The sequence below is a fragment of the Acanthochromis polyacanthus genome, chromosome 12, assembly GCF_021347895.1.
Source record: "Acanthochromis polyacanthus isolate Apoly-LR-REF ecotype Palm Island chromosome 12, KAUST_Apoly_ChrSc, whole genome shotgun sequence".
Classification (NCBI taxonomy): Eukaryota; Metazoa; Chordata; class Actinopteri; family Pomacentridae; genus Acanthochromis; species Acanthochromis polyacanthus.
In genome coordinates this window covers 28,869,103-28,883,385 of record NC_067124.1, presented here as the reverse complement: position 1 = coordinate 28,883,385, position 14,283 = coordinate 28,869,103, and the positions used below count along the sequence as shown (strand labels likewise).

General features: G+C 38.6%; 2 protein-coding genes across 5 annotated transcripts in view; one reads left to right on the top strand and one right to left on the bottom strand.

Annotated features, from left to right (window-relative positions):
* Positions 1 to 32: 32 nt before the first annotated feature.
* LOC110970763 (membrane-spanning 4-domains subfamily A member 15-like) lies at positions 33 to 3,872 on the bottom strand. The gene is made up of 6 exons (XM_022221080.2): positions 3,695 to 3,872; positions 3,503 to 3,613; positions 2,915 to 2,971; positions 2,653 to 2,817; positions 1,569 to 1,682; positions 33 to 1,425 (listed from the first exon to the last, which is right to left on the bottom strand). The coding sequence occupies exons 1-6, from the start codon at positions 3,743 to 3,745 to the stop codon at positions 1,375 to 1,377; spliced, it is 549 nt and encodes a 182-aa protein (XP_022076772.2). The 5' UTR covers positions 3,746 to 3,872; the 3' UTR covers positions 33 to 1,374.
* A 4,830-nt stretch (positions 3,873 to 8,702) lies between these two features.
* Positions 8,703 to 14,283, top strand: part of LOC110969670 (uncharacterized) — an 80,869-nt gene continuing 75,288 nt past the window's right edge. For 2 of the 4 annotated variants that reach the window (XR_007945448.1, XM_051956859.1), the window contains exons 1-3: positions 8,707 to 8,879; positions 12,441 to 12,714; positions 13,030 to 13,058. Coding sequence is in view for 3 of the 4 variants with exons in the window: in XM_051956859.1 (XP_051812819.1) it covers positions 12,450 to 12,714; positions 13,030 to 13,058 (294 nt within the window). In the remaining variant the exon portion in view is untranslated. Of the gene's footprint in view, positions 8,880 to 12,440; positions 12,715 to 13,029; positions 13,059 to 14,283 lie in introns of all 4 variants that reach the window. The other 2 variants (XM_051956857.1, XM_051956858.1) reach the window with 2 other exon arrangements.

Here is a 14,283-nt window from a genome sequence, read left to right as displayed (position 1 = left end):
GTCTTACATCTCCTCTTTCACTCTTCCAGTGTTGATTTTGAGCTCGGTACTAGAGGTACCTGTAGACACTACCTTTGAGCTCATACAACCACTGAATCTGAATCTGTTTTGGTAAATGCAACAAACAAACCCCTCTGCTCAAATCCTCATTGTGTATTAAATGTGAGAATGCACAACCGTTTAGACAGTAAAACAACATGGCTTTTCAGCACATAATGACAACTAATATGCAGAATGACCTAAATCAGATATCAAATGACTCAAATGTGACACAAAAGAGAAACAAAACAACCACAATAAGACACAGAATGACCACAAATACACTTGGTGGCATCAGATATATGCAAAACAACCATATGTGAGTTACAAACAGAGGCAAAGCAGCAAAAATGTTACAGAATGACCTGAACTAATTGCAAAAAATCACCATGAGACATAAATGACAACAAAGAGATGCAAAGCAATCAAAATGTCACACAAATTGATCAAAATGTAAGAAAAAGACAACAAAAACAGCAGAATGAGTTCAAAGAGTCATAGAATAGCTTAAAAGATGCAAAACAAACAAACAAAATGAGACAAAATATGAGCAAATGAGAACAAAGAGACAAAGTTACAACAAAGAGACACAAAACAGCTAAAATGCAGCACAAGATGGCCTCAGAGAGATATAAAATGGCTCCAAATAACTCAAAATATTATGCAAAATGACCACACAGACTCAAATTTGTAATGTGGAGATGCAAAGCAACCAAAATGTAACACTAAATTACCTCAAAGAGACAGAAAATGGCTCCTATGAGTTGCAGAACAACCAGAATGAGACACAAAATGCCTTCAGTGTCACACAAAACAGATGCAGAACAACTCAAATAGAACACAAGCTGACCTGAAAGAGACATGAAATTGCTGCAAGGAGATGCAAATTAACCAAAGCAATACAAAACATGATTCAAATATGGAAGAAAATGAGTGAAAAGGACAAAAAACAACCACAAAGACACAAACTAAGAAGCTAAATGATGTGAAACATCTGCACGACGTACACAAAAGCATCTCAGATCACATCTGTGTAGCTTTTGATCTGAGTGATTCTTGATAAGTTTTGTTATTAACAGCTACTGTTTTTATTTTATTTCAAAGCCAGAATTTGAGATTTCTTAAATGTATGATTGAAACTCAACAGCAACATACCTTTGAAGAGATTAAAAATGTTTTATTCAAGCAATCATTCACAAAAATAAATGCAAACACACAGAGAGAGACTTGAAAACAAAAGCGTTACACAGTTTTGTTAACTTTCATCTGGAGTGTGTAGAAGCAGGACTTTCACTGCTGCTGCTTGATGCATCTACGTGCTCAGATGAAAAGCTTTCAATCAACACATGTGACTTCTTTGAACTGTTCCTCAATGTCTTTGCTGCTCTGCTGACACAGAAACATTTCATCAGACAGAAACTGGGAAGTGACACTTAATCATAGTTACACTGTATGAAAAATCCAAGCATTGCGATGCTAGCATTTCAGATTAATGTGGATTGTGTAACTGTGTTATGTTGATTTCATACCTTCCTCATCTGACCGATCAAGGACTTGATGCCCATAACAGCAAACCAAACGCTGACGAACAGCTGGAGGACGATCAAACCGATCAGTGTGATGTCCATGGATGCCAACAAACTCTGAAGGTTGGACCAGGAAGTAAAATGATTAATGCTTTGGATTTGTGATGTTAAGTCAATCACATTATTTAAATAATTCAGGTACATTTGAATTAGAAATGATACAGAAGAATCACAACTTTGATACTCAAATGAGTCATGTAAATTTGTATTGTAGGGTCTAAACCTTTATATTTAAATGAGTCATTAAATGTGTATTATATCTAATATTGTAGATTCTAAACCTTTATATTTAATTAATCATATAAGTATGTATTATATATACTCTTCAAAAATGTCTTAAACTAGAAACATTCATTTCCATTTATGAATTTAAGAATATCATAAAGAAGCAGTGAAGGAGGAATGTCAGTGTTTTCTTGAGGTCACTGACCTTGAATAGTTGTCCATCTGTTCTACTGTTTTACAGTTTATTTCTAATCTCAATGGGATTGTCTGGTTAAATCCATGGCTGGATATATGTGTTATATCTAATTTTGTAATGAATAAATGTTAATATCTACATTTGTGATGATGAATACGCATAATAGGGTGTAAATTTGCACTATATATGATATTATAACATCCTAAATTTAGTGTCTCAGATTTTGCCATTATTATATTTTAGGGTTTAAGTGTAAAATTTAAATTATTCAGGTATATTTACATAATTAAGAATAGTTGTGGTTTGCTTGTCCAATGTTGCAGATCTGTGACATGATGAGAAAAATATTTTACACAACATTCACAAATGTCTACATAAATGTCCATATTTTATGCTCTAAAAAGCAGAAGATGATGTTAAAAATGTAGTGATTTGAAAGGGAATGGCCCTGTTGGGAAACTCTGTGGCGATATATAACAATCCACTAAAATAATTAACTATTTTAAATATATAAATATGCACTTGATTATTATATCATAGAGCACAAATGCACTTGCTCCTACTCTAGTTGTGTCACATACTATGGATGTAATACATATGGGATACCTCAGCAATGAGTGCCACTTTTCTGCAGCTGTCGTCATGGCGATTAGCAGTGTTGCGTTCACACATCCAGAGAAAAGAAGCTTCTCTCAGGTCGATGACGTACAGCACGATGCCAGTAATGGCGAAGATGGCACCAACAATGTTCATGAAGACAGTGAAGCCCATCTGAGAGGAAACATTCCTTCAGGTAAAACTCCAGCAGTATTTTATTATGTTTAAGGACACAGGATCTTATTTTCAGTGTATGGGGGATTTGACTCACCAAGCAAGAGGAAGGGAACCGTCCAGATAAGATGGACATGATTCCAGTCACGATGAACTGATGGGAGGTCAGGAGATGTTAGTGGCAATCAAATACAAATTGGAAATGATAATCTATAGTCCATCTAAATGATTCTCTCCAAATAAGAATAAAAACTTAAATTAGCAGCTTAAATGAGCAGATATTTTCTGAAATACCGGCTCAGAAAATTCTCAGACTCGGAGAAGATTTCGCAAGATACGAATGATCATTTGAAAACCTCATTTGAAAGATAAACCAAATATGATGGTGGAGCAGCTTCTTACTCTGGTTTATCTGATCAATTTTTTTTTAAATGCATGTTGTAATGTACACGATCATTCAAATGTTTGGGATCATCCAAATAATTTCATGTTTTCCATGAAAACTTACACTTTTATTCACGTGCTAACATAATTGCTCAAGGGTTCTCTCATCATCTTAGCTGCCAGGTAGTCCTTGTTTTTACAGTGTATACTGTGGTATTGTCATTTGTATTTAGTATTTTACATTTTTTCCACTACTGCAGCTAATAAACATGACACAGTGAGCAGAACAATGTGATTTTACCACAGCACCCAGCCAGTAAGCAGCTCCCACACTGGTCAGATCTCCAGGACGGATGCTTGTTCTTCCCGGTCCGAGTCCGATGTTGAACAGGCCCACCATGATCTGTACAGCCTGCAAAAGTCCTAAAAATCTCAGCTTGTCTTGTACTGAAAGTTTGAAGATGAGCTGTATGAATCTGTTTCTCTTTCTCACCCCGAGAGCTGCAGTGAGGCAGGTCTGCAGCAGGACGACTGATGAAAACATGGCGCCTTCACCTTCGTCCAGCTCTCACTAAATGCAGGTTTTTCTCCTCGGGGTTGGGGATGTGTCTCCCACTGCACAAAGCTCACTTCTTGCTTTTGACTTGAAGCTCATAAGTCGCTCATTTCGTTTCACGTGTAAAGGGGCAGGCGTTTGTATAAGCGTCTCACAGCACCTGCAAAGCAAACAGAGTCTCTGGTATCGATCAACAATCCCAAATATGCCGCTGTGGTTACACGACAAGGCTGAAAGATAACACTTACTGTGCTTTGCTCCAAGCTCTTTATTGAGTAACTCTACAATATGCTGCAGGAAGTAGAAGCACATTCTACAAATGCACATACAAAAAATGAGAAGTGTTTGTGCCAATCTTTGAAGTTATGTTCAACCAAGAAATATTGAGCTGAAGGAAATTCATCTTCAAATATATCTATTATTTGATATGACAAATTTAAACTAGTCCAACAGTTTACATTTTGGCTTTATCATGTTATATTTACTAGCTTTTTATGAAAATAGTTCATTCAACATCTAACTTTTTTGTGTTCTTGAGCAGCAGTTTCAACACATTTAATCTTGAATGCACAACACCACAAAATTTAAAATTACAAATAAACATGAAAAGTCCTCTCCAACTGAGGTGATTTGTCAGATGAAACTTCATCATTTTATACACTAGTCTGCTAAACTGACGAGTCAAAGAGCTAAATTTCATTGCGAAATGTGACTAGCATTAGATACGTGCAGCAGAACATTTTCCATCGACTGATCAGACCACATTTAGTCCTGTGATCATTTTAAATATTCCTGAAATCATTGCTTCAGTGGAAGTCATTTTTAAGGATACTCACCTTGAAATGTTCTCTGTATCATATTTGTTCAGTCTACAAGTCCTCCATCACAAAATCTGAACTGTCTGAAATTCAGAATTGATGAAGAAAAATTAAGTTATCAAGCCTATTTTTTTTTCGATACGTCAGCTTAAAGTTTGATTAAAACAAAAACAAGAAATTTGCAGAAACTTTGTCACGGTGGGAGTCAGAGATGCAGGAAAACAAAATGAAAAGTTTATTTACACAAGTGTGAAAATAATGAATCAATGAGTTCAGGGAAAGATAAGGGAAAGTGAAGGGGAACTGACATAATTTGTGGAAAGTCAAAACTACTCTAAACACGAGGGTGACAGCTAGCAAGAAGACAGGGGAATTATGAGGATTGGACTACGGAAGCCGACAAAGGACAAGGAACTAGAGTTCACAGAACTGCTGACAAGCAGTATAGACTTTATTTTACAAGAGCAATAATTATCTAAAGCGGAGAACGAGTCAGTACCAAGTAACACCAGGCTAAGAAATTTTACTCGGCAACAGACTGTGCACTAAAGCACACACACCAACACAACTCACAAGCACTAATTCAAGCAAATAATGCAAAACTAGAGGCTGAAACTAGATTTTTCCTCGAAACAGAAAGTGAGCCTGTTGCATCCTCCTGGTGGCCATGTGGTTGGTAGTGGACTTTATACAGCCTCTGTGTGCGGAGATGGCTTGTGGAGCCTGTATTGATCACAGCTGGCTGAAGAACGAGCTCCATATCCCACCTGGCTGACATCAGGAATGATTGGCCCGGGGCTCCAGACCTGCTCTCAGCCCTGGTTCTCCCCACCTCCAAACCCGTCAGACTGGTCCACAAGCACACACAGTCCTCCCACAAGACCCCAGCCATCACCACACCTGCTATCACCCTACATCCAAACTCTCAGTCTGGGATTCAATGTCCAACAGTTTGCCTTTGTGTGTTTTGTAGCTACTGAGGGGTGGTGACTTGGAAATATAGCTTCTGTCAGCAGCTGTTAACTCAATGAGGAGTTCTGTGTGTCTTGGTGAAGACTGTAGCTTCTGATAGCAGCTGGCTATTTCAGTGATGAGCTACTCATGTCCTATACGTGTTTCGTAGCCACAGAGGGGTGGTGATTCGCATCCTGTGTCTTATTGGTAATGTGTTTTGGAGGCATCTGTTTTATTTAATTGATTCTGTGCATTCTACACTTGTTTCTATTACTTTATGTTGCTGTGAGCGTTGCTGTTGTGTTTAAGTTTAGCTTAAGAGTTTAGTTGGTTTGGTTTTAGTCAGGTTTAGATCTGTTAGCCTTCATATGATTCTTTGATTTAGCATCATCCACCAGCCCTGCTTTCCTTTGGTTGATCACTTTTATGTTAATTTGTCACGGAGCAATGCATTTCTTTAGCCTAACCAATGACATGTGGTTCTTTTTGTTAGCTGACCCTTGCAGCTGGGTGATAACAGAGCACTGATAAACTCGTCAGAGTCAATAAACAAGAACAAGGCAGTGAATCCAACGCTACTCTACTTAGCCGACAGCCTGAACTGGGAGAATGGTTGAGGGAATGTGAGTGGAGGAGGTGAGTAGCGAAGCAACAAACTGGAGCAGAATTAGAGGGCCCTCAGATGAGGGATAGAGTTGCCCCTGCCGGCCATGATTGCACTGAGCCCCAGTAAACCATTATTCTGTCCAATTTACTTTTGTTCTTTGGCTAAGCATGGTTGGCTGGTTGCCCATGGTATAATGGGCACTATCCATGTATACACTGCATGTTTTTTTAAAAAAATATATAGTGGCAATATCTTTATTTCTTTTGTCTGACTTTGAAATATCATCCAAGGTCAAATGTTACACTCCCAGTGGGAAGTCTCTATGTGGTTTCTGATGCAATGTGTATGTCTTGCACTGTTTTGAAGTTAAAGTGCAGTCAAAATGTATGACCTTGACATACCATCCAAGGACAAATGTAACCACCACTGGATGACCCCGACATGGTTGCTTATCTGCACCAAATACTACAAATCTACCTTCTGCCCTTTTGAAAGCATAAAGGATTTTTGAAAAAGTGATCTTTGACCTCGAGTAGAGCTGTTTTTGCTCTGATTGACTCCAAAATCTAATCATTCTGAGGAAAGGCCATTCCGATCTCAACCTGTAAAATATCAACCTGTTTGATATTAGTACTCGAGCTACAGACTGTATACACACACACACACACACACACACACACACACACACACACACACACACACACACACACACACACACACACACACACACACACACACACACACACACAGATAGGACTGATTGCTCTACTATAGTAATAACAATAATGGCCTGAGTGGAGGAAGTGAAGATAATTCATCAATCTGGTACTGAGTGGTGGTTTGAGCACATCTTTTTATACACACACATCTTACTCTCGCTCATATGAGGGGAAAAGGAGGGAGAGGGAAGACTTCCACGAAACAGAGGAGGAGGTGGAGAGCGTGACAGAGTTTATGCATCCGTCCATGATCTATACACCGCTTAATCCTCATTAGGGTCGTGGAGGACTGGAGTCCATCCCAGCTGCCTTGTACAAAATATAGCTACTGATTCAAGAGAGAAAAGTATAATTCCACAAGTTCCTGTTTGAAAACAAAATGTAAGTGAAGTTGATTTGTTTAGCAAATATGCAACTGACACAACTGTCTAGTCGCTTTTTCAAGTTTTATTAAGTACGTTCAGTTTGTACTGTTTTTTTGTTTGTTTTATAGCATCATCTCCAAGATTTTCGGTTTTCTCATCTGGTCACTGCTATGAAACATATTTGGAGACATCTGTCACTACGCTCACATCGACAGACCTCCTTTTTACCAACAACATTACTGACTGTAAAGCACAGCACTCCACAACAGCATTTCAGTTCAATGCAGATTATTAACAAATCCAAATCGCCCAGACACATCACGTCATTCATCACCAAACAGTTTAGTGAAGAAATGGTTTAATATTGTCATATGATTATTACTTCATCATGTATTAAAGTAAAACTGTGATTTTTTTTTAAATACACAACAGACACATTAGTAACAAACCAGGGATGTTTCCTGGTAATATCTGTTAGTTCATTTTCACCTGAGCATAGCTTGTTCATGTATCATCTACAGCCTGATTCACAGAACGATTTATTCCTAAAAACATGGAGAAAATTAAAGTTTTTTTCTGTCTGGCTGTTAACAGTCAGTAACAGTCAGATATTTATGGAGTGACAAAAAGGGAGAGATCCAAATGTCCGTCTGGAAAAACCTCAAACAAAATGAAACAAGAAGTTTGAACTTGGCTCCATCCAGTGTTCAGATTTTTAATCTGGGACATGATGCAAATTTTCTCATTTTTAAGAAGTTAATATCTCAGTCACAGAATAAAACTATGTCTGTAAAATATTTTTAAAAAATGATTTACCATTTTTAATCCTTCACTGCAATTTCTTGTCAAATAACATAACTTGTAAAATTATAAAAGAAGGTAATATTTTACATTAATCGTAGTGTAGAAGGGGGGCCAGTTGCCCCTCTACGTAAGATCTATGTGTAACCTGATCACTCTATGTGTTAACACTTGTAATTTAATTCTAAGTTCTAGGTCTCAAAATATCTAAGTCTCACCATTGAAACATCAGAGAATCCAGGAGACAAATCTGCAGATGCCAAGACGAAAAGTGTTTATTCGATACAGCACAGACACAAACAAACACTTGAGAAAGGTCCCGGGAACCTTCTGACCCCACTGACAACTGAACCCTTTAAACCCTCTGAGCAGAGGTCAGTTCACGCCCTTAACCCATCCCTCTTTTTGCCACTGCCAGCTGCCAGTATTGCACAATTAAGGAAAGAGATGATGTTTAAGCGAATCTTTACTCCCTAATAATTTTAATTGGAAACTCGTGGGTGGCCGGCACTTCTCCCCGTGGGAGACAGCCTCCCCCAAGTTTTCTCACGCGAACACCTGCACCCTTATCTCCAAACAATAATTTTGTTGATATTGGCAGTTATCCCAGAGGAAACCTACGGGCTATCTGTAAGCCATTTCAGTCAGAGGGCAAAGGGCCTGCTGTCAGATACACACACGGACATAGATTTATTACAGCAGTGGATTAATTTTTCCACAACAGTAGAAACAACAAGCAAAAACAGCAAGTAATGTTCAGAAGAAGAAGGAAGTAGAGAAGAGGAAGAAGAAGAAGAAACAGGAAGCAGAAGGTTGCTGGTTGTTTTCGAAGCTTCGAGCATAAATGAGATAAAGGAGGTGAGTTTTATTTCCGTGTCTAACTGACAGAAGAGCTCCGGTCGGAAACTGTTTTTATTAAAGAGATTTTTTCACTCTCAGTTTAATTGTAATGTTGAGCAGTTAGTTACTGAGTGAAGGAAATCTAAATGTGGGATGAGAAAAGGGTTAAAGGCGGTTTTCTGTTCTGCCAAACACCATGACGGTAAAGAAATGAAACTGAAGGAATTTCTTCTGTAGTCTTTCTGAGCTCACATGTGAGGACAGAGACTGCACGCTTTTAATGTTACAATAAGAAAAAAAGCGACAATAAAGCTCATAAATATCGTCATTCATTTTAGTTGTGTTTTAGTAACATTATTGAGGTTAGATGGCTGAATCCTGTGACTGTATGGAAATGATAGAAATGTTGGTGCAGAGCTGAAGGTGATCAGCTGAGTAAACAGTGCTTTCATGGAGCCTTTCACTGTGTTTTTAAACTTTATTGTGAATATTTGGGGTCGGCTGACGTGTTTTTTTTCAGGGCTGACAGGGATTAAAACAGAGCTTAACTGAAAAGTGATTTTGGGGGGGCTGACTGATTTTTATAAAGTCAAAAAAATTATGACAGATTTTGTGATTTCAGCAAAGAGAATGATTTTATATAAACATGCAAACTACTCTCTTTTAGGTGAATCTCGCTCTTTTCATTGAAGTTTGGGTGACTTGCGGTGGGAGTCAAGTCAGTGACTATGTTTATATGCAGTCAAAAACCCTTTCATAACCGGAATATTGACCTTAACCCGAATATTAATGGCATATAAACGTAGTCACTGCTGCACTTGGAGTTTAACCTCACAAGTGCCACAATCTTTCTAATTCAAACTTTGTATGTGATCACTGAGGGAAAGACAGTCGCTTTTTCTGTTGGCTCACAACATAGTTATGATGTTTTTGTCCTGTAAATAAATGCTACTGTACACCGCTTGTTAAATATATGAACACATTTCATTTATTATTCTGGCTATATAGTGAGAACATTTGAAGAGGATTTAAAGTTAACTTCCTGCAATAGAATACAATGCTCCATCGCACTACTAATGTTAAACTCAGTAATGTTTTGCTAATCTGTGCTAGAAATCCATTTGTCTGAAGGCAAAACATTGATCTTTGAATAAGATCCACACATTTTACAGTACAGGAGGCATTACAAAAAAAATTTTTTTACTGTTAGATAAATTAACTCAGTCATCCTGCTGTTTTTCTAACATTATCAACAATGTGTTGTGTTTAAAACTGACTGTGATGAAAAGGCATGTCTTGTGCAGCAGCTGGATGCAGGTATCAGGTGTATCAGAGATGGTCGTTTCTCTGCTCGATGCCACAATTAAGGTGAAGTCAGTCAAGCACATGTTCCCTCCGAGTTTTTCATAAAAGGTGGCAGAAGGAAATAAAAAGCGATGAACGAGATGCACAAAATATATTAGTTGTAGCAACAGGAGTGGGAATGTCCTGTTTGCACACTGCCAGGTAGAAATACAGAAGCAGAAAGTTTCCACAATCGTCACAACACAAAGCAGCTGAAAAGATCAGAAAACCTGTTGACTTGAACTACTTGTACCTCTGTGTACCAGAGCCTATTTTTCCCTTAAATTGAATTATATGTCTTCTGAATATTTCCTGCATACTCAGCTTTTGTCTCCTCTTTTTTTTCCCATTTCCAGATAATTAACATGTTGTCTTCTCTCATCTGTGTCCAACTGGAGTAAACAAAATATAAATATAAAGCGTTCTAATACAATCCTCATTAACTAAAGCCCAGAGGAATGAACCAGCTCACCTTGCATTAGCTCTCTTTTTTCCACATAAATGTCTCAGCATGCCTGGTTAATTATGATCCACAGCTCTGTTTTATATAGGAGGGATCAGAGTTTACATGCTGAATCTGATGACCTAGAATGAAGACACTTTGTAGTCTTGACTGAATCATTGCATGTGCTGTTGGTTTGTTGACATCTTAGAAATCATTAAGTTGTAAAACAGCAAGAATGTTATAGGTTTTTGCTTCTTGGGGGTTAGGCAAGACATGAAGAGCAGTTATTCGCAGAAGTAGTTTGCATTTCATGCAATTATTAACAGATATTTCTAAAAACATCTAAACATGCAGTCTTTAAATTTTTGCTCTGTTCGATGCTTACTTTGATGCATATTTGTACTTTTACAAGAATGAAAATTTATAAGGTAGCATCGCCCTGAAGCATATCCTGCTTTATCATCTAATTTCCTCTTAAAAAGACATAATTTTTTATAATGGAATAACTTGTTGTACTGAAAGACACTGAAAAGTATCAATTGAGGCCATTAAGATGAGGGAAATGTTTACTGAGGTAACAGATCACATCAGAAGTAGAAACATTTTGTTGTAGACTTCTCTATAACCAGAATTCTTTTCACAATCAGGAGTCGCCTCCCACTGGCTGTTAGAAAGAATACAGGTTTAAGGCTGTATTTTTCATACTCAGAGGTTGAAAAAATGAGATGGCTTCCTTTATCTGAGTCTCTCTCCAACAGAAAGCAATGTCATTTGGTGTTGTAATGAAATGTGGAACTCTGCTAGGACCAGTCCCTCTAACTGAGAGATGATTCTTCATAAAAACAGAATGATTTTCACTTACTCTGTGTTTTATTGGTGGAGGAGAACAATGTTGGTGTTGAAATGTGGTGAATGTGAAGTTCATAGCCTCTGATTCACATTACTATAAAACATTCAGTGGCCCATTGTGCCCTGAATGGAGAATTCCTCATCAGTTTTGTTTATTCATAGCCTACAACCCACGGCAACAAATTTAATTCTCTGCCAGGGTGTGTCTAGTTACCCTCCATAAGGCTCGAGGCTGGATTCTCCTAAAACTGACCGGACGAATCACCATGAAGTGTAGAGTCAGAAGGCGGGCGTAACTAAGTGACGACAGAGGCGCGACGATTCTGACAGAAACAACCGGCGCACAACAAACAGTTATCTTTCGACTCGGCTTTGGCCACAGCCCTTAAAGATTTGAAGCTAAAATTCAACTTGAAAGATAAACAAAGGACGGCACTGAAGTGTTTCATTGAGAAGAAAGACGTATTTGGACTTATGCCGACGGGATATGGCAAATCCTTAATGTACCAGTTGGCTCTGCTGATTGGGAAGCTAATGGGACTTAGCCACAATCCGCCGGCGCTCTAGGAACTACGTCAGCCTATTCGTTGCGCTGATTGGTTGTATACCTACCCAATTGCTGCAGAGTGATTTGAAAGACAACCTTTTAGCCCGCCTCCCTCCCTGTCGAGCGGTCCTAGACCCTTGTGCCTTCAGAACATGGGTCTAGCGCGGCTAGGCTAGTTTATTCACTCATTTATTCATGTTTTACTGTTGCAGAACAAATGTTGTCTCTGATACAGTGACAGTGTGTGTTCATAGTGACAAAGATTCAGAAAGATGTCAGTAAAGCTGGTATTAATGAAATGAAAAGCAGCCAGTTTCCAAACATGATGTTAAAGCACAAACAGCATATGTCCATTCCTGCAGGTGTTGTTTGATATATTCTCTTCATTCATCAGCTGGAAACAATGACGACGAAGAAGCTGCTTGTTGAAACACTGAACCAGTTGAGTCCTGAAGACTTTGAGAAATTCAAGTTGCTGACTGGAGAGGAGGAAGGTGTGCCGGTCATCTGGAGGAGCCGACTGAAAGCAGCAAACACTCAGGATGTCGTGGAGCTGATGGTGGAGACGTACAGCCGAGAGTGTGTGGAGGCGACCACAAAGGTTTTGATGAAGATGAGCAGGACTGATCTGGTGCAGAGATTGTCAGGAATCGACTCGGGAACCAAAGGTGAGGCAACAAAGAAACATGAACATACTGCAGATGTTTTCTATTTTCTGATGTTAATTTGAATATTTAAAAGTTCACCAGCTGAGTTACAGTTTTTGTTCAGATCTTTTAAAATCGTGCATATTGCTATCAGTTTCATCCAGCACCATTCAGCTTGGATGGAAAATCTTTCAGCAGCTCTACATATTATAATTATTTCTCTATCAAGGAGTTTTAAGTGTCACTTGGGGTAAAATCTTTTGAATTCTAAATCCTCATGAGGCCTGATGCTAAAATAACTTGTAACTGATGTTTTTGTGTTTGTTTTCTCCTCAGAGGAAGTGTGTCCTCCACTGGTCCAGAGAGTGAGTAACGTCACATCAGTCAACTTCATACAGCACAGATTTGATTGAGTAGATGAAGACTGAGAATCATGTTGACCTTAAACAGAAGAAATACAAATAAAATTGTTGATTTTCCTCACATTGTTCTTTCAAAGAACAAACTCAGACTATGTTATATATACATGAAGTATGATTGGTATGAAACATTAATGTTAAAATCAACTTCTTCAGAAAAACATGTTTTATTTGTTACTTTGTTTGATCTTCACTGTTCAGCATCATGTTATTTTCAGAGTTTGACATTGGAATAATTCTTCTGCTAACATTTATCTGAAGGTGCAACAGACAAGTTGCACAAGTGTGAGATGGAAACTTGAATCCTGCATTCCACATCCATTGATATTGATGATGTAGTGATGCAGGAGAGTTAAAGGAAAAATAAGTCTTTTCATTTGTTTGTCACTGATGTCACTGTAAGAGTTTATTTTCACAGAATTTAACTTTTGATGGAAAAATCATATCAGAGATTAAAGTTTTCTTCAGAGAGGAGTCTTTTTTTCTTGTCTGGAAGGGATCTGTAACAATCTGTGTTACATCCATCTCTTCACTTGTACTCATGACTAACTTTGACAGAGACAGAAAATGAGACTATTTTCAAGTCAAATAAAAATAAATGTTTCTTGGTTTTTGTCATAATAAGACAAGATCAAAAGAGTTAAATGTTCTGTCTGTTGTAAAATCAGGAGGCTCTTTGAAATTTTTGTAGCTCTTTTTCTTTTTCAAGAGTTACAGCCAGAATAAACAAAGGTCATTGTCACGCCCTCCAGCTCCAGTGCTCTGGCTCATTCTCCTAATGACAAGCGGCTGTGCTGAAAGAAGAAGCAAAGGCTTCCCCTGTAGCCTTGAGAAAGCGGAACACTTTCCCTGCAGCTCTAAAGAGGCTTCCCCCCTCTCCTGCAGCTTTTGAGAGATTTCTCGCTTCTCCTGCAGTCTTGACGAGGCATGACGCCTCCCCCGAACCTTGACGAGGCATGACGCCTCCCCCGAATCCTTGACAAGGCGAAACGCCTTCCCCGAGTCCTTGGCGAAGCGAATTACCTTCTCTGCAGCTTTGGCGAGGCGAAATGTCTCCTCTGCAGCCTTGGTGAGGCGAAACGCTTCAGCTGCAGCCTTAAGGTTGCATAGCTCCCCCTCGGTAGCCTCGAGAAGGAGTAGTGCCTTCCTCCCCATCCTGAGGGGGCGTAGC

What these genes read in the sequence shown, in the direction of transcription:
- LOC110970763 (XM_022221080.2), bottom strand. Translation starts at nt 3,745, where the DNA reads ATGTTTTCATCAGTCGTCCTGCTGCAGACCTGCCTCACTGCAGCTCTC. An exon ending in GCCTCACTGCAGCTCTCGGG is followed by an intron (nt 3,614 to 3,694) that starts GTGAGAAAGAGA and finishes GGACTTTTGCAG; the next exon opens with GCTGTACAGATCATGGTGGG. An exon ending in CTTACTGGCTGGGTGCTGTG is followed by an intron (nt 2,972 to 3,502) that starts GTAAAATCACAT and finishes ACCTCCCATCAG; the next exon opens with TTCATCGTGACTGGAATCAT.